Here is a 27162-nt window from a genome sequence, read left to right as displayed (position 1 = left end):
GTTTCAGGAATGGTATCTCAAAGGAAAGACAATTCTATGAACTTACCACAGTTTGTTTAACCATTCACTGTAGGAACACATTTGGGTTATTTCCAGCTTTTGGTTAATACAAGTAAAGTCACTATGAACAACTGTACACATGTTTTCATGCGAACAGAAATGTTCATTTCTCTGTAATACTGTAATGCCTAAAACTTTTATTGCTGGGCTGTATGATAGGTATGTGTTTAGTTTTATTTTAAAAACACCATATAGTTTTATGAAAGCACCATCTGTTTTATAAACACCACCTACTCTTAAGTCCTGAAGACTTTCTCCTATGTTTATTTTTCTAAAATATTTATAGTTTTGGGCCAGGCGCGGTGGCTCATGCCTGTAGTCCTAGCACTTTAGGAGGCTGAGGAGGGCGGATCACCTGAGGTCAGGAATTGGAGACCCCATCTCTACTAAAGATGCAAAGATTAGCCGGGCATGGTGGTGGGCGCCTGTAATCCCAGCTGCTCGGGAGGCTGAGGCAGGAGAATTGCTTGAACCTGGGAGGCAGAGGTGGCAGTAAGCCGAGATGGCGCCACTGCACTACAGCAGGGAAGAATTTGTAATCCATTTTTAGTTCATTTTTGGTAAGATCTGAGATTGAATGTAAAGTTCATTATTTTATCCATGGATGCATAGTAATTGTCCCCAACACAATTTATTGAAATGTTATCCTTCCTCCATTTAATTGTTTTTACAGATTCATTGGGCATAATTGTGTGGGTCTATTTTTGGATTTTCTGGTCTGTTCCTTTGGTCTACATGTCTCTGCCTCTGTCAGCACCACGTTGCATTGTTTTCTGTAGACATATAGCAACACCAGGCACAGGGATTCCTCTCACCTTACTCTTTGAAAATTGTTTTCGCTATTTTTGGTCCTGTGCCTTTCCACATACGTTTTAGAATAAACTTGTTTATGTCTACAAAACGCTTTTTTAGGACTTTGATAAAAATTGCACTAAATCTATAAATCAACTTTTAAAGCATTGACATCTTTAATATGTTGAAATTTCCAATTCATGAACACGATATATATCCACTTATTTAGGTCTATGATTCCTTTCATCAGCACTTTCTGAATTTTAGGATACAGATCTTTCATGTATTCTGTTAAAATTTGTACATAATTTTGTACCTAAATATTACCTTTTCTTTGAAATAATTTTAAATCATATTGTGTTTTAAAGTCCATCTCCACATGTCTGTCGTTAGTATGTTTGTGTGTTGATCTCACATCCTAAAAACTTGCTGAATTCACTTAACTAGTTCTGCTCAGAAAATCATGTCATCTACAAACTGGGAGTGTTTTAATTTTTTCTTCTATTTCTTTTTTATTTTTAAAATAGAGAACCCACAGTTTAGTTTTATTAAGAGAAAAAAAAAAAGAAACTTTCAATCATAGAAGAAGAAACTTAGCCATACACTCGGAAACTACTCAGATTACTCATGCAATGAAGACAGTATTGTGCTACTAGAATTGATTTGCTGCTGCATTTGTGTAACATTAGCAAGTGTAAACAGAGCAGTACAACTAGTGTTTGGAACGATCTTTATAGTGTTACAGTGTCAGACGCATTTTGCTTCTCATCACGCCACAGTTCTCTTGGTGCGCCTCGGCTTCCTTCTCTTCCATGAAGTCGTTTTGATATTGAAGGATTTGTCAGTTTCCTCAGGAGTTTTCCCCTTGATCATATTGGCAAGAGTGTTGTATGTAACATCAAGGAGACTTCTGAAGTCTAAGTAGTCTGCAGCCAGAATAAGTTTAAAAAGTGCTCCTTGGTCAACTTTAAGGAATTCCTGATCCCAGACAAGAGTATGGTCTGTTCCCCTTTCTTTGTTCTCATCACCCTGGGGAGGAGGAGGGTCATCCTTGTGGTGAGTGCACCACGGCATGACCTTTTTAAATATTGCTGCATTAACATTTGGTAGAGGAACTAAGTCATCATCTCCTTCATCATTCATCGTTCACTCAAAATCTTCCAACATGGTCTTGTTAATCATAGATTGTTTGTCAGTTTCCCTATCAACTTCAAATATCTCTGCATCAGAACTCTGCATCACGAATGGGGCAACTTTTTTTTTTTTCCTTGAGATGGAGTCTCACTCTGTCACCCAGGCTGGAGTGCAGTGGTGCCATCTCGGCTGACTGCAAGCTCCGCCTCCCGGGTTCACGCCATTCTCCTGCCTCAGCCTCCGGAGTAGCTGGGACTACAGGCACCCCCCACCACGCCCGGCTAATTTTTTATATTTTTAGTAGAGACGGGGTTTCACTGTGTTAGTCAGGATGGTCTCGATCTCCTGACCTCATGATTCGCCCGCCTCGGCCTCCCAAAGTGCTGAGATTACAGGCATGAGCCACCGCGCAGGGCCAGGAATGGGGCAGCTTTTCCAGAAGCTGCAACTTCTAGATCAGGAACATACTGTTCGTTGTAAAAGGCAACAGTTTTTTCTTTGTCAGGGGGAGTCAGTGATGTGATTCTACCTACATTGTTTCAAGAAATGTTACAAGAAAAATCAAAGCAACACCCTTGAATGTTGGGGGCTTGTCAGTTATTCCTGCAGCCCCCTGCACATCAGTGCAACTGAGGACCCTGAAAAAGATGTTTAACTTGCCAACTAACAAGACAGTAAAACATTTATACAGTAAAACATTTGAATGTTAGAGGGATTTTAAAAAATACTTTGTAAGCATTTACAGTTCAAACATGCAGCATATTAATTCCAGTTACACATTTTTGCAACAATATATACAGTGAGTCAGCTCAGAGCCTCATTCACAAAATAATTTACCCTCTTATTCCTTTAGGATGAATTTTACGAAAACCTGTGTTAGACATTTTTTTAACAGAAACGCAGACTAAGCACTTCATACAGGCGCTTCAGGAGCTACTTGTAGCTGCTAGAACATCCTTTCTACTCAGCTAGAAGCTAAGGGGTTGTTGGGAGAAGGCGCATGGCGGGAGGCAGATAGGAGGAGGAAGCAGCTCCTACCAGTCAACAAAGCGTTGTATTTACTTTCAGTTTTAAGTGACCATTTTCGAGGTCTCACCAAATGCACTTTTTAATGACAATATTTTAAATTATAATATACAGAATTCTGCTTAGACCTTAAGAGGCTTTTATGAAAACCGAAGCATAAACTTGTTTTCATGGTAAAGGGGATTTTGAATCTTTTTAAAGCTACAATAAGTTGAGATACACATGCAGAGACACATGCACACATATATTCAGATTAATGAAGAAATCGTATTGTGAAGTCTGTAACATCAGAGGCCTATTTTTAGTGCTAAGGTTAAACAAATAATCAGTAATTTTCATCTTATTTTAGTTCTGAAATGTATATGCTCTTTTAACCATGAGTACCTTGAAGATCAAAGAGTATACCTAGCACGAAGGGAAACTTTGCTCATCTGTTAAAGATAACTTCAGAATTTAAGTGAACTCTACCTTGCAATCTCTGGGAGGAAAATAACTTGAAAATGAGCAAAAGAACGCATGAAAACTCAGGCAGGGTACAGTGGCTCATGCCTGTAATCCCAGCACTTTGGGAGGCCACCGTGGGGGGATCACTTGAGGTCAGGAGTTCAAGACCAGCCTGGCCAACATGGTGAAACGCCATCTCTACTAAAAATACAAAACTGAGCCAGGCATGGGGGCAGGCGCCTGTAATCCCAGCAACTCTAGAGGCTAAGGCAGGAGAATTGCTTGAACCCTGGAAGCAGGGGTTGCAGTGAGCCAAGGTCATGCCACTGCACTCCAGCCTGGATGATGGAGCAAGACTCCACCCACTGCCCCCCAAAAAAGAAAGCATGAAAATTCAGGCAGTCTGCATAGATCCTATGGAAAAGAAAGACTGGATGGAGGCCAGGATTTTTTTTTTTTTCCAAAGTTCATTTTATTTATTTATATATTTATTTATTTTTACTGTGGTGAAATATGCATAACATAAAATTTGCCACTTTAACCATTTTAAAGTGTGTAATTAAGTGACTTTAAGCATGTGCACAATGTTAGGCAAGTATCACTGCTATCTATTACCAGAAATTGTAGATAATCCCAAACAGAAACGGTGTATTCGTTAAATTTCCCATACCCCCTATCCCCAGCATGGAAGTTGAGACGTCCCTCTTAGAGGGCTTCAGAGGCAGGTTAAAAGACTCTTTACATTCCTCCTCTTGTCATTAGTATCACCCAAGTGAAAACATGTAGAGATCTCCGGTGGTGGGTGGGGTGCGGACCCATACATCACGGTAATCTGCGTTCTACTTTCTGCTTCTGTGAATTTATCTATTCTAGGCACTTCATAAATGCGGAATCATAAAATATCTGTCACTTTGCCTCTGCCTTATTTCACTTAACATAATGTTTCAAGGTTCATTCATGTTGTAGCAAGTACCAGGTATTTCATTCTCTTCTTAAGGCTGAATAATATTCCACGGTGTGTACATGCTGTGCTTTGTTTATCTGTTCGTCTGTCCACACACTTGGGTTGCTTCCAGCTTTTGTTTATTGTGATTAATGCTGTTGTGCACCATGGTATACAAGTATCTGGTTGGGTCTTTCTTTGAGGTCTGTATCTAGAAGTGGAATTATTGAATCACATGGTAATTCTCATTTTTTGAGGAATCACCAAACTGTTTTTCACAGAGGATGTGTCATTTCCATCCCCCAGCACTGGCACAAGAGTTTCAACTTCTCACCAGCACTTGCTATTTTCCATTTTTTTTCCAATAATGACCATCCTAAATGGGTATGAATTGGTTTCTAATTGTAGTTTGGCTTTGCGGTTCCCTAATGACCAGGTATGTTGAGCACCTTTTCATGTACTTATAGGCTATTTATACATCTTTGGAGAGATGTTGATTCAAGTATTTTGCCGATAAAAAAATTAGTTTTTTATTGTTAGTTTTATTGTTGGTTTTATTAGTTTATCGGTTGTTAGTTTTATTAGCTTATTAGTTAGTTGTATTGTTGTTTTGAATTACAGAAGTTGTTTATCTACTCTGGATATTAAACTCCTATCAGATATATGCTTTGTAAGTATTTTCTTCCTTTCTGTGGGTTGTGTTTTTATTCTCTTGATAGTAGTATCCTTTAATGCACAAATTTTTTAATTTTGATAAGTCCAATTTCTCTACTTTTTTCCTTTTGTTGCCTATGTTTTTGGTGTCATATCTGAGAACACTGACAAATCTAATGTCATCAAGATTTCTCCCTAGTTTACTTCTAAGAACTGTATCATTTTAGCTCCTAAATTTATGTCTTTAATCCATTTTGACTTAATTTTTGTATGTGATGTAAGGCAAGGGTCTAATTCATTCATGTGCATGTGAATATCCCAATTTTCCACAACATTAGTTGAAAAGATTGTCCTTACCTCACTGAATAGTCTCAGCACCCTTATTGAAACTCATTTGATCATGTATGTGAGGGTTTATTTCTGAGTGCTGTATTCTAGTGCATTCATCTTTATGTCTACCCTTATGTCAGTGCCACAATATTTCATTACCATCGCTTTGTGGTAAGTTTTGAAATCAAGAAATGTGAGAACTCCAAGGTTGTTTCTCTTTTTCAAGATTGTTTTGGCTATTCAGGGTCCCTTGAGATTCCATATGAATTTTCGAAAGGGTTTTCTGTCTTTTAACCATGAGCATGGGATGTCTTTCCACCTGTTTACTGTCTTCTCTAATTACTTTCAGCAATATTTTGTAGTTTTCAGTGTACAAGTCTTTCACTTCTGTGATCAAGTTTATTCCTACGTATTTTCTGTGATGCTATTGTAAGTGGAATTGTTTTTCTTATTACCTTGGCAGGTTGTTCATGGTTAGTGTATACAAATACAACTGGATTGCCTATTGAATTTTTATCCCGTAACTTGGCTGAATATGTTTATTAGATCTAATACTTTTCCCTTGTTTGTTTTTGCAGAATTCTTATGGTTTTCTACATAAAGATCACGTTAGTGACAAGACATAACATTACTTCTTACTTTCTAATTTCCATTCCTTTTTAAATTTTTTTAAAAATTTTTTTCTGGTTCATTTACTCTGGACAGAACATCCAGATTTATGTTGAATTGAAGTGGCAGGAGTAGGCATCTTTGTCTTGTTCCAGATCTTAAGAAAAAAAAAATTCAGTCTATTAGCATCAAGTAGCAGGGAGTTTTCTTACATATAGCATTGAAAAAGTTCCCGGCAGGGCGTGGTGACTCACGCCTGTAATCCCAGCACTTTGGGAGGCCACAGAGCAAGACTCCGTCTCAAAAAAAAAAAAAAAAGAAAAACTTTCCTTCTATGTATAGTTGAAATCATAAGAGGATGTTGATCTTTTTCAAATGCTTTTCTTGAATCAATTGGGATGGTTATGTGGGTATTTTTCCCCTTCCTTCTTTGAATGTGCATTACATTGGTTTATTTTTTTACCTCGTGAACCACCCTTTCATTCCAGAAATAGGAATCCTTTTCATATGTTACTGAATACAGTTTGCTAGTATTTTCTTGAGGATTTTTGTAACAATATTCCTCAGGGATATCGGTCTGTAGTTTTCTTTTCCTATACTGCCTTTTTCTGGCCTTGGTATCCAGGTAATTCTGGCTTCATAGAATGAGTTAGGAAGTGTTCTCTCCTCCTCCACTTTTTGGAAGGGTTTGAGAAATCTGATGTAAACCTTTCTTTAAAATGTTTGTTAGAATTCACCGGAATAGCCCTCTGATCCAGGCTTTTCTTTGTCGAGAAAAAGACTTAACACATTTAAATTTAAGGCACAAGTTGGTAGCTGGTTTCAATCCCACCTCCAGCTGCCTGACTTCAAACATGAATCAACAGACAGCATGTGCTGTCAGATGCCAGAGGGTCCTCTCATATTACCTAACTTGACCCATACAGGCCCTAAATGGGTAGAATAGGATTTGCCTGAACCTTAGGAGAGAGCATATGCAACCCGATTTCAGCAATTTTTATGTCATCCCCTAATCTGTCTCATGCAATCTCATGTAATACTAAATGTTGGAGAGTCTTATCTCTCCTAAACGGCTCCACTCCATTCTTTGTTTGGAGAACCTGTATCACCCTCCCCTTTTCTCCCACCATGTAGGTAAGAACATATGCTACCAGATCCCAGGGGATCTATCTTATTCCCCCAACCTTGTCCACATGGTGCCATATCTTCTAGAGGAACATTGAAGCTGTATTGGCCCATGTAGGGTGGGGTCAGGCACACGCACAGGCAAGGCCAACAGCGAACTCATTTGGTCTATAAAGACACATCCAGCCGTTTATAGATTCAAAGAGTTTATTACAGAGACAACGAAAGAAAGAGTAGCCAAAGGTAGCAGCTCCCAACCCTTGTTCCACATGCCTAAAAGGGCACCACTAATGTAAAAAGGGTGAGATAACTGCAACACAACTCGTGGCAGACTACATTCCTGAGGAACAAATTCTAGATGACAGTAACGGGTACTATGGTCTGTAGCTAAACCCTACGTAGGAGTAGAGCAGAAAGCATCATTCCACATACCAGCAGGTAATGAGCAACTGTCTTATAACAACCTCCTAAGAGGGGTAGGGAGGTAAATGGGAGATGGTGTTGAGGCGGCTCCTCCCAAGCCTTTCATTGTCTTATGTTCCAGGAGAATCACAAGTTGCTATGGCAAGATTCAGATTAGAGGCAGTTCCAATCTTTTTGTTTGTTTGTTTAAGCAGAGTCTTGCTCGGTAGCCCAGGCTGGAGTGCAGTCCAAAGTGCTGGGATTACAGGTTTCACCATGTTGGCCAGGATGGTCTCGATCTCCTGACCTCACGATCCCCACTGCGCCTGGCTGGCAATTCAAATCTTTGTTGCTTGTCATATAGCGATACATATAGAAAGGCCACTATGTGACTCACGTCTGTAATCCCAGTACTTTGGGAGGCTGAGGCAGGCAGATCATGAGGTCAGGAGATTGACACCATTCTGGCCAACATGGTGAAACCCCCTCTCTACTAAAACTACAAAAATTAGCTGGTTGTGGTGGCGGGTGCCTATAGTCCCAGCTACTCGGAAGGCTGAGGTAGGTGAATCGCTTGAACCCTGGAGGTGGAGGTTGCAGTGAGCCGAGATTGTGCCACTGTACTCCAGGCTGGTGACACAGTGAGACTCCGTCAAAAAAAAAAAAAAAAGAGAAAGGCCACCATGATGGGGCTCTTCCCATACACATTTCTGTTTACTTTTGCTATCAATCATTGACAAAGGAGTGTTGAAATCTCTGCCCTTTAATTGTGGGTTTGGCAATTTTTTTTTTTTTTTTTTTTTTTTTTTGCACTATAGATTTGCTTAAGGCATTTTAAAGTTCTGTAATTTGGTGCATAAATATTTAGGATTTCAATGTACTCTTTCTGAATTGTCCCCTTTATTGTTAAGCAGTGTTCTCTTCATGACTGGTAATATTGCTTTATCTGAACTTTATTTTATTTAATATTGAAGTAGCCACTCCAACTTTATCATGTTTAGGATTTTCATGTTGTAATTTTTTGCATTCTTTTACTTCTAAGGTATTTCTGTCTAAATAGTATAGTTTCTTTTAGACAGTATATTGTTTGAACTTTTATTAAAGTTGAATGGACTCTTATTAAAGTTTCATGTTATTTAGGCTTATGATTCAGGGGAGTCTACCGTGATTGATCCCATTTAGGTTATGGAAAGAAGACTTTTGTTGTCAGTTTTGCCCAAAAGAAGTTAATATGAGGATTTCATTTGACCAAACCTAAAATCATCTTTTCCTCTACCTTCAGAAGCATTAAAATCCATGTGGCTGGCCCACATTCTAAATTATTTTTCATTTAAATTGTAATGCACTACAAAACCAGAAGTGATCTTCAGGCAGGTTGGAGCAAGGAGAACCTCCATTGTTCTTTTTTTTTTTTTTTTTTGACAGTTTCGCTCTGTCGCCCAGGCTGGAATGCAATGGCACAATCCTGGCTCACTGCAACCTCCACCTCCCTGGGCTAAAGAGATCTTTCTGCCTCAGCCCCCTGAGTAGCTGGGACCACAGGCACGCACCACCATGCCTGGCTAATTTTTGTATTTTTTGGTAGAGACAGGGTTTTGCCATGATGGCCAGGCTCGTCTCGAGCTCCTGACCTCAGGTGATCCACCAGCCTCTGCCTCCATTGTTATTAGAGGAAGTGCATGAACAGAAAGACCCCAGGTATTATTGATTGTCGTCAAAAAGTACCCAGGAGGAAATCCTAGATAATCAGAAGTGGGCACTTGAAAACATTTCTCTCAGGACTCTTCTTTTAGAGAACTTTACTTTGGGAAGTTTAGAAATGATGTATCTAATGTGGGAGAGTAAGGTGGAAAGTAAGGTACAGAATGTAACTAGGCACCGCCAATATTACTTAAAGCTGACAAACTAGTTAGTAAAATTATAATTAACATTGCAAATATAAAAACTAAGAAATAAAGGAAACTAAAATTGGAGGTTGATGAATGAGTATAAAGATAAACATACTGAGGCTAGGCACAGTGGCTCACACCTGTAATCCCAGCACTTTGGGAGGCCAAGGCGGGAGGATCACGAGGTCAGGAGATCGAAACCATCCTGGATAATGCAGTGAAACTCCAACTCTACCAAAAATACAAAAATTTAGCTGGGCGTGGTGGCGGGCACCTGAGTCCCAGCTACTCAGGAGGCTGAGGCAGGAGAATGGCGTGAACCCGGGAGGCGGAGCTTGCAGTGAGGCGAGGTCGCGCCACTGCACTCCTGCCTGGGCGACAGAGCGAGACTCCGTCTCAAAAAAAAAGATAAACATACTGATTTTGTCATTGGTTATGCAATAGGAATTACTAAATAATGTTTAAACAAAACTTGTCCTGTTACAGTTGCTCCAAATAATAGGAATGTTCTATACTTGCATTTTCAGCACAATAATTACTTGACACAAGTAGCTCTTGGGCACATTAAATGTGGCTAAAGTGACTGAGGAACTGATTTGTTGTTATATTAAATAATAAAGGCAAATAGTTACATGTAGTTCGTGACTCTCATCAGGCCACAGAGCTCTAAATAAATAGATAATTATGGAAATTACGTAATATTCTAGTCAAGAATTATAAAGAGCCTGACGTTTTACCCTGTATGCAAGCTAATATGTTAGCTTGCCAAGTTTCATGGATTCTGGCAGGAGATACAAGACTTCTGGGTCAAAGACAAAGGATTTTATTGCTCACAGCCACAACCATATCAAGGGCACCAGCATTTTTTTGTGCTGTGATGGCATGCAGGGTACACTTATGAGAAGCTTTCAGTATGAAATTATTTTTAGAAACAAAACATTTAAAAGGGATTAACAGCTTGTCTAGGCTAAAGTAGACCACACTATGGACTTGTAGAGTGGTAGTGTGAACACCAAGTGTCCATGCAATTGAGGTAAAACTTTTGTTTTCAGAATGTTGTCTCTTAATTCTTTTATCTACTAGTATCTTAAGCAGTGGGTTTGGGGCCATATTAGGTTTTACAGGACCAGCCTAACATTGTTGCCTGGAATGTGGGTAGCAGCAGGATGATAACAGCCAAGTATACACAATAATTTTTATAAGAAATAAAAACTAAAAACTCTAAGGAGTATGTCTCAGGCTCTCTGAATCAATAGAAACTAAATATCTTGAAAAGTAGGTGGAAAATGAAGTTGAAGATGCATCAGGGAAATGACTGTTTTGGCAAAAATAAGTGAACAGATGGGAAAGAGGAAAATTGTAATTTGATGGTGAAGATGATCACTGTTGAACAACACTGATACCATAAATAGACACAGAGGCAAGACAGAGTAATGAACCCAATCCAGAGAAGTGGAAAATGACTTTTACTCCCACCAGTTTTATACTTCTGCTTGTGCATTTATGTCTGTGATGTGATAGGGATATTAGAGCCTGGGCTATAAGACTGTTCTTTAAATATAGGTAACTCTTGACATCCTAAATTTATTTTCATGATGAGTGGAATGGAAAAGAGGGAAATTCAACTGGAAGTACCTGGACTAATGAGCGTCCTACCAGTGTAATTTGTACTTGATAGTTGGAGAATCTGGACCCTGTTATCCCTCTCTAATCTAAATCCTGTCTCTGATACAGTCTTGACAATTTTTGTGCACTGATTTTCCTTTTTATTCTACTTACTCTTCACATTTCTCATTTAATTCACTACATTATCTGATTTTCCAGTTCCTAGAATTAATCTTAAAGACTATTGTTCTCTATTCACTCTTTCTTTCTTTTATTTCTCTTTACAACTGAGTTTTGAAAAATCACATTTTAAAATGCCAAAATACCTGTGTACATTCAATGCCAGTTTGCCAAAGAGAATTTTTCTGAATATATTTTTTTTCCAAATATAGAAAATATACACTTGGAATTACTTTATTCTGTGGATAATATGCCAGAAACCAAAATATCTAATCTGTAATAAGGCTTATGTATATCAGTCTTATTTTATAAGAAAGGATTAAGATACCTTATTTTTTCTCACTTTTAGAGGACTATCAACTTGATAACCTCAGAAAAGAGTAAAGAATTAAAAAAAAAAAACATTTATTTCAGTTTTATTCACAACTTTGGGGAGTATACTTGCTCCCTAAAGAGCAAAAGTATGTTTCTGGGAAACTATGAGATCTGGGCATAAATATATTTTCTTCAGGAAAAATGCCCTGTAATTATGTACTGCAGGCCCTCTTAACCTGAGTATGAATTCACTGGCCTTGTGTTATCAATATTTAAGAAAAAGAGATGGCTCTTCAATATTAGAGATCAGAGAACAAACACTGGAAAGATACTCTGTAAGAATTGTCAAAACCTGAAAGTTCTCAGAGCTGTTGAGTGATGCCAGGGAAAACGATAAGGTAGAAAGCATCAGGGCCCATCCTTCACAGAAACACACACACAAAAACAGAGCAAAATCTGTCAGAACCAACTTTGTCAGAACTTTGAAAAATAGTCAACAGTTTATAGCAACCGAGCAAATGCTAAGCCAAAACAGGGGCAACTGAAACGTGTTTAAGGAAATCTGTGTCAAACCACTAGCTGACAAGATAAAGGAACAAAAACTTCAGAGGCTATCTTAGCCCATTCGGGCCTCTGTAACAAAATACAATAAACTGGGAATAAACAGCAGAAATTTATTTCTCACAGTTCTGGAGGTTAGAAAGTCCAAGATCGAGGTGCCAGAAGAGTGAGTGTCTGGTGTCAGCCTGCTTTTTCATAGACAGTGCCTTCTCACTGTGTCCCTACATGACGGAAGGGGCTACTTAACTCGCTGAAGTTTTTTTTATAAGGACATTAATCCCAATCACGAAATATCAGCTAACAAGATCTAATCATTTCCCAAGGCCTCACTTTTCACGCCATTACCTTGGCAGTTAGGATTCCAACATAGGAATTTTGAGGAAACACATGTACCATATCAGGTGCCATGAAAAACAAAGAATACAGTCTTTAAAAAAATCGTTTATAAAAGTCAGTATACAAATAAGCAACTACAAACCAGGGTGAACAACCGTAACGGAACTTTAAAAGAGAAAAAAATATTTTCAGGGTGACCACATTATACCATTTAAAATGTCCAGTTTTCAACAAAATATTCTAAGTCATGCAAAGAAATAAGAAAAAAATGGCTAATTTACAGGAAAAGAGAAAAGAGAAACTATCCTTGAGCAAGAACAGACATTGAACTTTATAGACAAAAACCTTAAATCAAATGTCCTATAGATGCTCGAAGATCCAAAGGAAACCATGGAAAAGTAACAAAGCCAAGTGCAATGTATAAAAACTAGAAAATATCATCAAGGAAGTGGAAACATAAAAGGAACAAAATAAAAATTTAGGAAATGAAATGTACAATATGCAAGATGAAAAGGTCACCAGAGGTGTTCAACAATACATTCGAGCAGGCAGAAGGTAGAATTAACAAACTTGAAGATAAGTCATTTGAAATTCTTCAGTTTGAGAAACAGAAAGAAAAAAAGAATGAATAATGAACAGAGCTTGAGAGACCTATGAGGCATCATCAAGCATACTAATGTATGCATACTGAGAGAAAAAAGGAGGGAAAGAAAATGACTGAAACTTTCCAAATTTGATTTTTTAAAATGAATCCACCTATCCTAGAAGAAGCAAAATGGTGCTGGAAAAATAGATATCTACATGCAAATGAATGAGCTGACCCTTACCTTACACCATATACAAAAATTAACTCAAAATGGATCAGAGACCTAAATGTAAGTGCTAAAAGTCTACAACTTTAGAACACAATGGAGAAATCTCTTCACAACACTGGATTTGGCAGTGGTTCTCTAGATCGGACATAAAATGTACAGGCAGCAAAAGAAAAATAGATAAATTGGAATTTATCAAAATTTGTAACTTTTGTGCATCAAAACACAGCCTCAGCAGAGTGAAAAGGCAATCCACGGACTGGGAGAAAATGTTTGCTAATCACATATTATTCTGATAAAGGATTAATATCTAGAATACATAAATAATTCCTACACGTGACAACAAAAAGAAACAATCTAGCTTGAAGATGCCCAAAGGACATGAATAGAGACATTTCCCCAGAGAAGATATACAAATGACTCAGAGGCACATGAAAAGATAGCCAACATCACTAGTCATGAGGGGAATACAAATCAAAACCATGAGATACCACTTCACACTGATTAGAATGGTTATTAATTAAAAAAAAAAACAAGTGTTGGTGAGGATGTAGAACAATTTGAATGCTTTCACATTGCTGGAATGCTATAGCTGCTGTGGGATACAGTATAGCAGCTTCTCAAAAATTAAACAGAGAATTACCATATGTCCCAGAAATGGCACTTGTAGGAATACATCTAAAGAAATTGAAAGCAGGGACTTGAACAGGTGTTTATATACTCGTGTTCCTAACAGCATTATTCACAATAGCCAGCTCATGGAAGTAACCCAAGTGTCCATTAATGGATGAATAGATAAATGAAATATGGTGTATACATCCAACGGTGCATATTCAGCCTTAAAATGGAATGAAATTCTGGTAGTTGTTGTAACACGAGTGAACCCTGAAGACATTATGCTAAAGAAATGAAATAACCCAGTCATAAAGGACCGATATTGTATGATTTCACTTACATGAGGTAAAGTAATCACACCCATAGATACAGAAATTAGAATGGCAGTTGCCAGGGGGTAGGGGGAGGAAGGAAGAGGAAGTTATTGTTTTTAATGGGTACGGATTTTCAATTAGGGAAGATGAACAAATCTTGGAGATGGATGGTGGGGATGGTTGCACAGCAATGTGACTATACTTAATTCCACTGAACTGTACACTTAAAAATGGTTAAAATGATAAACTGTATGTTAATGATAAACTTTATGTTATTTTATCTCAAGAAATTCTTATTAAGCTATCATGAATGGATTTAGCAGCCACTGATGATTATTGCCTACAACCATTATTTCAGGTTGCACAGTGGTGATAGTCTTTTCATCCTTGTGAAATTATCAACTCTATTTTTTTTCTACAAAGAAGGCCTTTTCCTCTTTAACTGTGTTACCTTAAAACAGTTTGTACTGTATGATTTTTAATAATAGTCATGATCTTTTAATGATAATCAGTTTCATGCAGTTTGAATGAGTGTCGGGTGATATGGCTTCAAATTCAGAATATTTAAGAATCTCTGCTATTTGGAAAATGTGTGTAATATTTGTGAACTGAGAAAATAACCCAAAGTAGCTTCAGAATAATAAGAAGATAGTTATTCTAGGCCAGGCGCGGTGGCCTACGCCTGTAATCCCAGCACTTTGGGAGGTCGAGGCAGGTGGATCACAAGGTCAGGAGATCAAGACCATCCTGGCTAACACGGTGAAACCCCGTCTCTAGTAAAAATACAAAAAATTAGCTGGGCGTGGTGGGGGGCATCTGTAGTCCCAGCTACTCGGGAGGCTGAGGGAGGAGAAGCTGAGATCATGCCACTGTACTCTAGCCTGGGCAACAGAGCGAGACTCCATCTCTTAAAAAAAACAGAAAAAGATAATAGTTATTCTAGCCAGCCAGACTTGTAAGCAGCCATTCCGGTGAGTGTGTAAAGGGATATTCATTCCTATTCTCTCTCAGTCGTACTCTCCATTGCTCTGATTACTCTTGTCTTGGTCTAGTTGGCCTGGGAGTGACGGACATTTTCATAAAGTAACTTTCTGATTTGAATAAGAAATAATTACTTTTAAAAAAGGAAAGGACCTATATCACTTTGCCTTCCTCATCACTGAGGTTTGCTTGACAGTCTAGCTCAGACAAAAGAGAAGGTGGTTCCCAGCCTGGCTTGTGGTAGGGATTTCTCAGAGTAAAGCCAAAGGAACATTCTTAATGGCCCCCAGTGTCTGCACTTGATTTTTATGTCTTCTTCAAATGGGCTAAAATCTTTCCCATAGCGGGCGCTGGTTTTCCTGAAGGGGGCTTACCCTCCATTCTGCACGTGATCTCCTCCCTCCCACCTTTTAAGCGTCAGTGTCAGTGTTACCTCTTCAGAGAAGCCCCCACTGACTACCCCAAGAATTCCTGTCCTTGTCTTCTGCTCTGTTGTCTCTCATCATAGTCCTTATCATTTCCACCTCTAGATGCTAAGCTAGGGGAAGGTAGGTAATGTCTTGTTAATTATCAGAAATCCACTGCCCAGTAGTATCTAGCAGATTTAGGTCCTTGTTCCTTTCTTAAGAAATATTTGAGCACATATATGCTCAGTGAGGCAAAGACAAGCTCCCTGTCCTCAGGAAGTTGACATTTTGTTGTAGTAAACATACTTAGGATACTTTGTGTAGTGAGAGAACTATGAGAATAAAGAAAGATAATAACAGAGGTGTGTAGTGCCACTATGGATGGTCACAGACTCAATTAGCTTAAATTCTTTGATAATATACTTCATAGAATAAAGTAGAAGCCTGGAAGCAAGTCTGACTAAACTTCACAAAGACCTGTTCTTATAGCATAAAGCAATGCAATTCAAAACACAATAAACAGACTTTGGTTTCTGGTGTGACACGCAAAGAGTTTGGAAGCCATTATTCTTATCTTCCTAGCAAGAATAAGGTTGAACAAACTGAAAACTAACAACCCTTCTTAGCTCAAGTAGAGAATTGAGATCATGGGACAAACTATCAGGACAGCTGGAGAAACAGACGGGCAGATACAAACAGGCAGATACAAACAGGCAGATACAGATGGGCAGATACAGACAGGCAGATGCAGACGGGCAGATATAGACGGGCAGACACAGACGGGCAGATACAGACGGGCAGACACAGACGGGCAGACACAGACGGGCAGACACAGAGAACCACAGCTTACCAGGAGCAGATGCCCAGAGGCAGATGTCCACAGCAGTATGGGCAGCAACACTTTAAACTGTAATTCATAAATTGCTAGAGGCTCAATGTGGACTAACTTTAGAGTTAAAAACTCAGAAGAAACCTGATCTTGGAGGCAGCCCCCACACTTCCTAGAGTTTTACTTGCAAGATCCCTACCGGGTTCTCAGTATGGAGATCAGAGAAAATTCCTTTGATGATTTTTATCAGGGTGGAGGGGAAAAGTAACCATTTTGGAGACGTGCTCAGAGCTCTCTGCTCCCCTTAACAAGGCCCACACTCAGGGGAACTACTCGACCAGAACCCAGCCTAATGGGTTTTTATGAAAGCCTCAGTGGCCTGGGGAAGGCCATACCAGCCCCCTTCAGACTTTAACATGGAGGAAAAGAAATACATAACTTCGGTTCACTAAAAGACTGGGATCTAATCAGAGGATTATGGAAGGCTTGCCCTCCTCCCACTCATTACCACTGCATCAATAGTGCTCCTGCATGATAGCTTGGAATTACAGTTAAAAGAACTGATGGCTCAGACCCTATTTCTGGAGTCTATGAACACCCAAAGACAAAAGGGGAGACAGAAACAAGGACACTAGAGGAAATTTTTGCTTTTGACATTACAGCTATAGCAAACAGGAAATACAGTTTAACTCTTAGCCAGATAAACATTAAACTTTACATTAAAGACCTGTCTACTGCAGTTCCTTTTATCTGATACATCGTATTCGGCTTCCAATAAAATTTGCAGTGCATTAAAAGGCAAAATAACACAATCTGAAGAAACAAAGAAGCATCAGAACTGAACTCAGAATTGGCAGAGATTTTGGAATTACCAGACTTGAAATTTAAAATGACTCTGATTAATATGCTAAGGGCTATAATGGAAAGAGCGAACACCATGCAAGAACTGATGGATAATGTAAACAGGGAGATGAAAACTCTAAGAAAGAATCAAAAGTAAATGTTACAATTCAAAAACGATGAAACAAACACGAAGACTGCTTTCATGTGCTCATCAATAGATTGCATATAACTGAGAAACACTCCGTGAGCTCAAAGATATGTCAGTATATACTTCCAAACATTAAATGCAAAGAGACAAAAGATTTTTAAAAAACAGAACAGAATATCCAAGAACGTGAGATAATTATAAACATAACATACGTATAATAGGAATACCAAAAAGAGAGGAAAAATGAACATAAGAAATAGTAGAAGTAATAATGGCTGAAAATTTTCAAAATAAATAATGGGCACCAAACTACAGACCAGGAAACTAAGAGAACACTTATCAGGATACATATCGGATAACATATACCTAAACACATCATATTCAAACTGTAGAAAATCAAAAACAAAGAGAAAATCTAGAAAGGAGGTGGGTGGGGGGAGGGAATGTTACATGTTGAGAACAGGGTAACAACCACATCAGACTTCTCTTCAGAAACCACGTGAATGACAGTGGAGTGAAATATTCAGTGTTGACAGAAAAAAATTCACCAACTTAGAATTTCATATCCAATGAACAACTCTGTGTCCCCAAATTCTATAACATAGATGAAATGGACCAATTCCTTAGAAGACACAATATACCAAAACTCACACAAATAAGAAATAGACTACTTGAGTAGGCCTATATCTATTAAAGAAATGGAATTAATAATTAATAACCTTTTTATAAAAAGCTCCAAGCCAATATAGTTTCACTGGTGAATTCTGCCAAACATTACAACAGAAATTATCTACAATCTTCTCAGTAAAATAGAGGGGATACTTTCTAACTAATTCTATAAGCCAGCAGTGGCCTAAGATTAAAACCAGACAAAGACATTAAAAGATAAGAAAACTATAGACCAATGTTTCTTATGAATATGGAAGCAAAATCCCTCAACAAAATATTAGCAAATAGAATTCAACAATATTTAAAAGGAATTATATATCATAATTTGGATTAATTCCACATATGTATGCACAGCTGTTTCAACACTGAAAATCACACCTGTAATCCCAGCATTTTGGGAGGCCGAGGCAGGCAGATCATGAGATCAGGAGTTTGAGACCAGCCTGACCAACACTGAGAAACTGCCTCTCTACTTAAAATACAAAAATTATCTGGGCGTGGTGGTGCATACCTGTAATCCCAGCTACTCAGGAGGCTGAGGCAGGAGAATCGCTTGAACCCGGAAGGCAGAGATTGCAGTGAGCCAAGACCGTGCCATTGCACTCCAGCCTGGGCAACAGAGTGAGACTCTATCTCAAAAAAAAAAAAAAAAAAAGAAAGAAAAAGAAAATAAATTAATCCAATCCATCTTGTCAACCGGTTAAAGAAAAATAATCATATCAATGAATGCAGAAAATGCATTTGACAAAATCCACTCCCCATTTACAATAAAAACTCTCAGCAAACAAGGAATGGAGGGATGCTCCTCAACTTGATAAAGAACATTTACAGAAAACCCATAGCTGACATCATAGTTAAATGCTCAGAAAGAAAATGCCCCTAAGATAGTAATCAAGGGAAGGATTTCCTCTCTCACCACACCTATTCAACGTCATACTGAAAGTCCTAGCTAATGGAACAAAACACGAAAATGAAGGAAAAAGCCTACAAATAGGGAAGGAAGAAATAAAACTATCTTTGTTTGCAGATGATATGATCGTCCCTGTAGGAAACCCCAGAGCTGACAGAAAAACATCTGGAACTAAGTGATTATTAGCAAGATTGCAGCATACAAGCTTATTATACAAAAATCAATTACATTCCTATAAGCCAACAATGAAAATTGGAATTTGAAATTTAAAACACACAATTTATATTATCATTAAGACAATGAAATACTTAGGTATAAATCTAACAATATACATGCAAGATCTATATGAGGAAAAGTACAAAACTCAGATGAAAGAAATAAATAACTAAATAAATGGAGAGATATTCCATGTTAATGGATAGGAAAATTCAATATTGTTAAGATGTTAGTTCCTACCAACTTGATCAATAGATTCAATGCAATCTCAATCAAGTTATTTTGTTGACATCAACAAACTGATTCTAAAGTTTATATGGAAATGCAAAAGACCCAGATAGTCAACTCAATATTGAAGAAAAGCAAAGTCAGAAGACTAATGCCTCCTGGCTTCAAAAATCAGTATAAAGCTACAGTGATCAAGGCAGTGTCATATTGGTGAAATAACTGACAAGTATTAATAGATCAATGGAACAAAATAGAGAACCCAGAAAAAGACCCACACAAGTATCAGCAACTGATTTTTGACAAAAGAACAAAGGCAAGACGGTGGAGAAAAGATAGCCTTTTCTACAAATGTTGCTGGCACAATGCGAAATAAAAAAAGCTATGCTCCAAAGTTGCTTCCACATTTTCAGATATTTTCATAGTAGTACCCCACTCCTGGTTCCAATTTTCTGTATTAGTCTATTCTCACACTGCTATAAAGAGCTACCTGAGATAGGGTTATTTATGACGAAAAGAGGTTTAATTGTCTCACAGTTCTGCAGGCTTACCAGGAAGCATGACTGGGAGGCCTCGGGAAACTTACAATCATGCCAGAAAGTGAAGGGGAAGCAATCACAGCTTTACCATGGCAGAGCAAGAGAGCGAAGGGAGAAGTGCCATACACTTCTAAACCATCAGATCTTGTGAGAATCCACTATCACGAGAACAGCAAGGGGGAAATCTGCTCCATGATCCAATCACCTCCCATCAGGCCCCTCCTTTAATTTGACATGAGATTTGGGCGGGGACACAAATCCAAACCATATCAGGCAGTGAAACTACTTTTTATGATACCGTGATGGTGGATATTACATCATTGCATTGGTGGAAATCCCACTAAAAGACATTATGCATTTGGCAAAACTCAGAACTCAGAACTGTGGAGAAAAAAAAACAGACAAAAACAGACTCTCAGAATAGTAGAAAATAGTAAAATGAGCAGCATATGCACGTATGATACAGATTTAACAATTCTTCACTTATTTCTATATCTGCTTTCTCTCATTGTTTTGAGAAATTATTTTTAAAGTATTTCAATTAAACTACAAGCATACAATTGTAAATGTTTCCGTCCATATCTTTTAAACATAAGAACAATGTCCTACGTTGTCTAGCCATTATTCTCAAAGTAATGGTAATTTTCTTTAATATTTCTAATGTCCTGTCGATAGTCATGTTTCCCCAGTTGTTAATGTCTGTTTCAGGTGCTTTTTCTCCAACCAGGATCGTACCAAGAACCACGCTTCGCAGTTTGTGGTCATGCTGACAACCTCCGGGAATTTGGGAAAACTCTGGGCTCCGAAGGTCCCTCCCAGCCGGTCAAAGAGGCAGAAAAAATTATAGTACTTCCTTCGAACGCAGGGGCTTACGGGAAGTGTAGTTTTCAACGTTACGCGCCTGCCGCGTAGCCCTTCGGGAATGGGGCTTCGGCGCTCGCTCTGCGCATGTGTAAACCCAGCCCCACCTCCCGCCGTCCGACCTCCGGGGCCTGAAAGGTACAAGGTGTCCGAGTCTGTAGGTCTGCGTGGGAGCCGAGGCTGCGCACCTGGGGTGAGAGCGTCGGTGACAGGGCTCCGCGCGGCCCAGGAGCCTGGGGACGGGCGGGCTTGTGTGCGGGGGGCTGCAGCAGGCAGTCTCAGGAGTCCCCAGGATGGCCCTCCCCTCTCCTCCGCGGCCCCGTGCACGGGCCCGGGCTGAGTCCTGTCCGCAGGTGTAGGGCTGTCGGGCCCCGCGGGGTTGCGGGCGCGGGAAGGGCAGTGTGCGTGGATAAGGTTGACGGCGAACAGGAGGAGGTTACTAGTAACTCGTGTTCCTATTCTGAGAATTAAGTAAGTTGTCACCTGTAAAGCATTTTGTCAAGTGTCCGTAATAGTCCCTGTGTGAAATGTAAGCTGCTCTCACAATTATGAGACACTTACTCTCATCGTTTGGTATTTCACCTAACTCTCCCAGCGACCCTCCTTGGTATAAACGTGCCATTTTTAAAAAATGGACGAAAGTTCATGGGGATGGGTACCCCAGAGCACACGCTAGTAGGTGAGAGAGGTGAGATGCAAATGCCGAGAGATGTGACTCCCTAGCCTGCTCTTTCTAATATGCTGTCTGCCTGAAACCCAGACTTTCCAGTATCTACCTAAAGCCTTCAGAGCGCTTATGCAGAGCGGCCTGTCACCAGATCTGTGTAGATGATTGTGAAGTGAATGTGGACAGAATCTCACCAAGTGGTAAATACATCCTGCGATTTGTCGGGTCTCTACAGAACCTCTGATTCAGGCTGAGGCTCCTGAATCCTCTTGTACTGTTCCTGCTGTCTCCTCAAAGGCACAGATTGATACTCTGGTGCTGTACTGTCCAGTAGAAAGATAAGGCAAACCACAAATACAATTCATAATTTTTGATTAGGCGCAGTGGCTCATGCCTGTAATCCCAGCACTTTGGGAGGCCTAGGCGGGTGGATCAGTTGACGCCAGGAGTTCGAGACCAGCCTGGCCATCATGGCAAAAACCCATCTCTACAAAAAGACAAAAATTCGCTGGACGTGATGGTGCACTCCTGTAATCCCAGCTACTCGGGAGGCTGAGGCACGAGAACCGCTTGAACCCGAGGCAGAGGCTGCAGTGAGCCGAGATTGAGCCACTGCACTCCAGCCTGGGTGACAGAGCGAGACTGTCTCAAAAGAGGGAAAAAAAAAAAGCTTAGAATTTTTCAGTAGCTACAGTGAAGAGAAGAGGCAGGCAAAGTCAGTTTTACGGCTTTATTTTACTTAACTCATTGCATCCTAAATATTCGACTTGTGGCACTGGCCAAACTTCAGGTGTTCAGTGGTTCTGTGTGGCTGATGGCTGCAGTGCTGGATAGCACATTTCGAGTAAATCTCAAGAGTCAGGTCTAAGGTATTAGGTGAAGGTTTCAATTGAGTTTGTTTCTCAGGCCCAAGTCCCAGCTCCTCTGGAGCAAAGCAGCTCGTGTGAGGCAGTAAAGAGGGAGTCCTAGGGACTGCTGCCATAGAAGAACAGCCTACATGACGGAGACCTCTTTTAGAACGTCAAAGAAGAGGCAGAAGATTCTAGAAAGGAGCAAGTCCTGATTGCTTCCCCAGAGGCAGTTCTTGATTCCCTATATAATGTATGCATCAGATTTAGTGATGTTGCCACATCCAGAAGCCATCACAGACCGTGTAACTTTGCTATGGACCAACTTGCAGAAGGCAATTCCCTGGGGTTGAGAGGGATGAGTGACTGTCAAGCTGAGTGGAAAAAGACACTTTACTGGAGGGCTGATTAGGTCATGCTATCCAGGGAAGACGTAATCAGCTGTCCAGATGCCAAACAGCAGCCTATTTTCCTTTCTGCCTTCACTTCTTCCACATTCTGAGTCCCTCTCACACTGTGTTCATCATCACCTGTGGCATTTAGAGTAATACTGATGTTCCCTCTTTCCTGGTAGTAGAGGAAGAATTTCCTATATTGGAAACCCAAAAATATTGGGCCTGAAATTCCTTGCGTAAAACAGCCCGTCTTAATTTTTTCCGTGGAAGCGCTAATTCTGGGTATAAAGACAGTAAGAACTTGATTAATAAGTCAGTCTGAGTAGTTCTTTTTTTAAAAAATTATTTTTACATTTATTTATTTTTTATTTTTTTCTATTTTTAGTAGAGACAGGATTTCGCCACGTTGACCAGGCTGGTCTGGAACTCTTGGCCTCCAGCAGTTCACCTCCCAAATTGCTGGGATTACCATGCCCAGCTGAGTAGTTCTTTGACATTAGCTTTAATGAAGGTAAACAGCTTCATCTCTGTATACCTGAACTTGCTTCATCCTTTGTTTTATTTTTACTTTTTTCTTAGTCAAAAGAGAACATAATTGTTAATAAATCAACATAATTATTAGTAAATCAACAAAAAACAGTATTACTTTACTCAGTGAAAATGCAAGTTTAAGCGCACGTAATCCTATCAGAGATGCACGTATTCAGGTGTGGCTGTCTTTGAGTGGTCCCTCCTGTCCCTTTTCAAGAGTGGAAGGGACATTCTGCATTGGGAATCCTTTTTTCCAGCTGAGTGCGATGATATTTTTTTTAGGCACATGAATAGGACTACGTGCTCCTTGATTACAGTGGGATTATGTCGCAGGAAAACCATTATCAAGTCGAACCATCTCATGTCAGGGACCATCTCTGTAGGAACTGTGAGGCAGACCAGGTCTTTCATGACCCCATTGCTCTTTCCTCCTTCCCAGCTGAACCTCCACAGTTCTCTCCACTCTTCCAGGAGCAGCAGAAAATGAACATCTCTCAGGTGAGTTCGGTTTTTAAAAACCATTTATTTTACAATAGGTTTTGTAAGGGTTTATGTGTCTTTACATTAACGTGGAAAAGTAGAAACAGAAATGGATCAGACACATTCCTAGAAGATGTAGAAATGCAGATTAATAGCTGCGCAAAGTGGCATGTGGATAGATGCAGATCCTTCGATATTACAAATTTACCAAATTAAGCTTCAGATTTATTTCTGAGGTTATTGACAGCCATGGTGGAGTGTCAGACAGACAATACTTAAAGGTTTACGTTGATGAGAAAGATAAAGCAAACCGATTTATCATGGAATAGAAACATAAAGATAACGAAATGTATTTATTGTTCTTCAAGTAGGTGACTTAGTTAATAAATTGCCAAATGACAGAATATTACTTCTTCAATAGAAGTAGAAACTATAATGCTAAATTTGAACACGTTCAGTACTGTTTTTCAAAAACTCCAATGAAAGGGTTGAATTTAACATTTTTCTGATGAATCAACTGAATGTCTTTAAAATCACTCTCCATACATATTTTGAATACCCATGATAGGTTGCTCAGCAGATGGTCCGAAATTCTGTTCTCTTTCAGGTATTTCCCCACTTAGCATTTAACGTCAACTCTCCATGGGATGCCTTGGTTTTTCTTGCCACTTGCCTGGGCTTTCCAGTGTCCCTACCCAGAGTATAATCAAATCCAGTGGTGTGGTCTTTTCCTTTCCTTGCTTGGCTTTTCTGCAGCACTTGCCTCAATGTCTCCCTCTGTCCTGGAACGTTTCTGTTAGTGATACTTGCCCCTCGCCGGTCCTTCCCCGGCTGATGTCTTCATGGAGCCACCTTCCTTGTCCTTTCACTTGGCTCAGCCTCAGTTTCTGTCCTTGGCTCTTTAGTCTTCTCTGTTGTCTCCAAATGATTTTGTCTTCCCTTGTTTTTTTCTTTTCTTAAAACTGCTTTTTTGAGACTCAATTCACATATATTACCGTGCACCCATTTAAAGTGTAGAATTCAGTGATTTTTTTTTTTAGTATATTCTCAGATAATATGCTAATATCACTGCAGTCAATTTTAGAACATTTTTATTGCCTTAGAAAGAAGCTGTGGACACTGTAACTACCACTTCATTCCCTCTGAGCCCCAAACAACCACTAACCTACTCTTCTGTCTCCATAGTTTTGCTGAACCACTCCCTTTATTATTTCTTTTAGGCAGTCTTGCCTGTGATAAATTCTCTCAGGTTTTGTTTACCTGAGAAAATTACAGTTTCTCCATTTTTCCTGGATATGGAGGTTATTGGTTGACAGTCTTTGTTTCAGCACTTTGAATATGTCATCCCATTGCCCTCTGTGCTCCATAGTTTCTCATTAGAAATCAGCCTGTAATATGATGACTTGTTTCTCTGTTGTGGCTTTCCTGATTCTCTCTTTGTCTTTTTAACATTCAGATTCTCGTGTCCAGGTGTGGATTTCTTTTCTTTTCTTTTCTTTTTTTTTTTGAGACAGTCTTTTGCTCTGTCACCCAGGCTGGAGTGCAGTGGCACGATCTCAGCTCACTGTAACCTCTGGTTCAAGCGATTCTTGTGCCTCAGCCTCCCGAGTAGCTGGGATTACAGGCGTTCACCACCATGCCTGGCTAATTTTTATATTTTTCATAGAGATGGGGTTTTGCCATGTTGGCCAGGCTGGTCTCGAACTCTTGGCCTCAAGTGATCTGCCTGCCTCAGCCTCCCAAAGTGCTGGGATTATAGGCTGAGACACCACCCCCAGCCAGTGTGGATTTCTTTCTCCAAGTTTATCCTACTTAAAATTTGTGAAGCGTTTTGCGTGTGTAGATTTATCATTTTCATCAGATTTGGGGGTTTCTTGGCCATTATTACTTCCGATATTGTTTTAGACCCTTTCTGTCTCTATTCTGTTAGTCTATTTGGCATATGTTGGTGCTGTCCAACAGTTCATTTCTTGTTATTTTTCTTTCTGTTTCTCACTGCATAATCTCAGTGGGCATGTTGTCCAGTTGGTTGATTCTTCTACCTGTTCAGACCTGCTGTTGAACAGGTTTTTTTTGGTAAAAATGTTTGTTTTAGTTTTGTACTTTTCAACTTTAAAGTTTCTATTTGGTCCCTTTTTATAGTTTCTGTCTATTTATATCCTTTATCTGGTGAGATGTTATTCTAATACTTTCCTTTGGTCCTTACATATCATTTCCTCTAAGTCTTTGACCATTGTCAAATAGTTGATTTAAAGTCGTCATCTATTTAAGTCCAGTGCCTGCTTCCTCATGAGCAGTTTCTGTTGATTATACTTTTTTCCTGCATGTGGGTCTTACTTGGTTGTTTCTTTTCTTGTTTTGCATTTTTTTTTGTTGAAAACTATACATTTTAAATAAAATGAGGTGGCAACTCTAGAAAACATTCTCAATTTGCAGGGGTTGTTGTTGAAATTTGTCTAGTGACTTTTTACTTGATTCAGTCGAGCCTGTGTTTATTGTCATGTGTGGCCGCAGAAGTCTGCAGAAATTTTCTTAAATGCCTGAAACGTTAAGTAAGGCTCTCAGTCTTTGCCAAAGAGCCTCATGAGTGCTGGGGCATTCCTTCAACAGTCATCCAGGCAATTTATAACTCCATGTTAACCTTCACTTCCTGTTCACCCCAAACCTCAGGGTCACCCAGGGTGACAGTTTAGGGCCTTCTCACATCTTTCCAGAGCATAATCACGCCCTGGGCATATGCTCAGCTCTATGCCTGTAGGTGACCTAGAGTCTCTAGAATCTGTAGGAGCTTTTCAAAAGCTTTATGAACATCCCATTCCCCAGTTTTTCCTTTCTAAAAAACTTTTCAATTAGGCTGTTATTTATGTCAGGTGTTATCCACTGCCTCAGGTAGCTGCTAAGTTAAACAATTGCCTTTGAATGTTTTTGGCAAATGCCTTCAAGGATAAGGCTTTTCACACTGGGGAACTCTGACTTAATTCAGACAATCAGCCTTGCAAGTCAGTTCTTCCCGAGAACCATAGATTAGGTCAGGTAATGAGGGTTTTCTGGGAATGAGACTTTGGCCAACCTGTGACCCAGTCGGCCTCATCCAGTGGATACCAGGCCGCTGGATTCTCCTGTTGTTTCAGTCGTTTCTCAAAGCTAATGCTAAGTTGGAGTGAGAGGGATGGAAATAGGGCAGGTTGAAATGACACAAGATCATTGTTCTTACTGTGATGCAGCTGTTTTTCTCATACCAATGGTCTGCAGATTGCTGTAAGCCTTTGGTAGCTTCTAGAGTTCTGAAAAAGTTGATTCTGCAGTTTTTGCCAGTTTCTCATTGCTTTTATGGAAGAAGGAATTTTCTTGGATCTTCAGTATCTTCACTGTCATCACTTGCTAATTTGAATTTGAAGTCTTTTTGTTGTGGAAACTTTCTCTTTTCTCAGTTTCTAAGACTCTGCCCCCTCCTGATTCTATTATTA

At 39.5% G+C, this 27162-nt stretch overlaps 1 protein-coding gene and 1 pseudogene across 11 annotated transcripts in view; one reads left to right on the top strand and one right to left on the bottom strand.

Annotated features, from left to right (window-relative positions):
* Positions 1-27162, top strand: part of ZNF658 (zinc finger protein 658) — a 48502-nt gene that overhangs the window by 7178 nt on the left and 14162 nt on the right. Inside the window, exons 1-4 of one of the 11 annotated variants that reach the window (XM_021927765.2) lie at positions 20863-20967; positions 21535-21641; positions 23070-23195; positions 23687-23713. In XM_021927765.2, the coding sequence (XP_021783457.1) occupies positions 23190-23195; positions 23687-23713 (33 nt within the window). In that variant the 5' untranslated portion in view covers positions 20863-20967; positions 21535-21641; positions 23070-23189. The other 10 variants (XM_021927769.2, XM_021927766.2, XM_021927764.2 and 7 more) reach the window with 10 other exon arrangements.
* On the bottom strand, positions 1331-2172 carry LOC100999545 (annotated as a pseudogene).

The sequence above is a fragment of the Papio anubis genome, chromosome 13 (assembly GCF_008728515.1).
Source record: "Papio anubis isolate 15944 chromosome 13, Panubis1.0, whole genome shotgun sequence".
Classification (NCBI taxonomy): Eukaryota; Metazoa; Chordata; class Mammalia; order Primates; family Cercopithecidae; genus Papio; species Papio anubis.
Note: the sequence above shows the minus strand (reverse complement) of the source record. Positions and strands in the feature narration are given on the sequence as shown.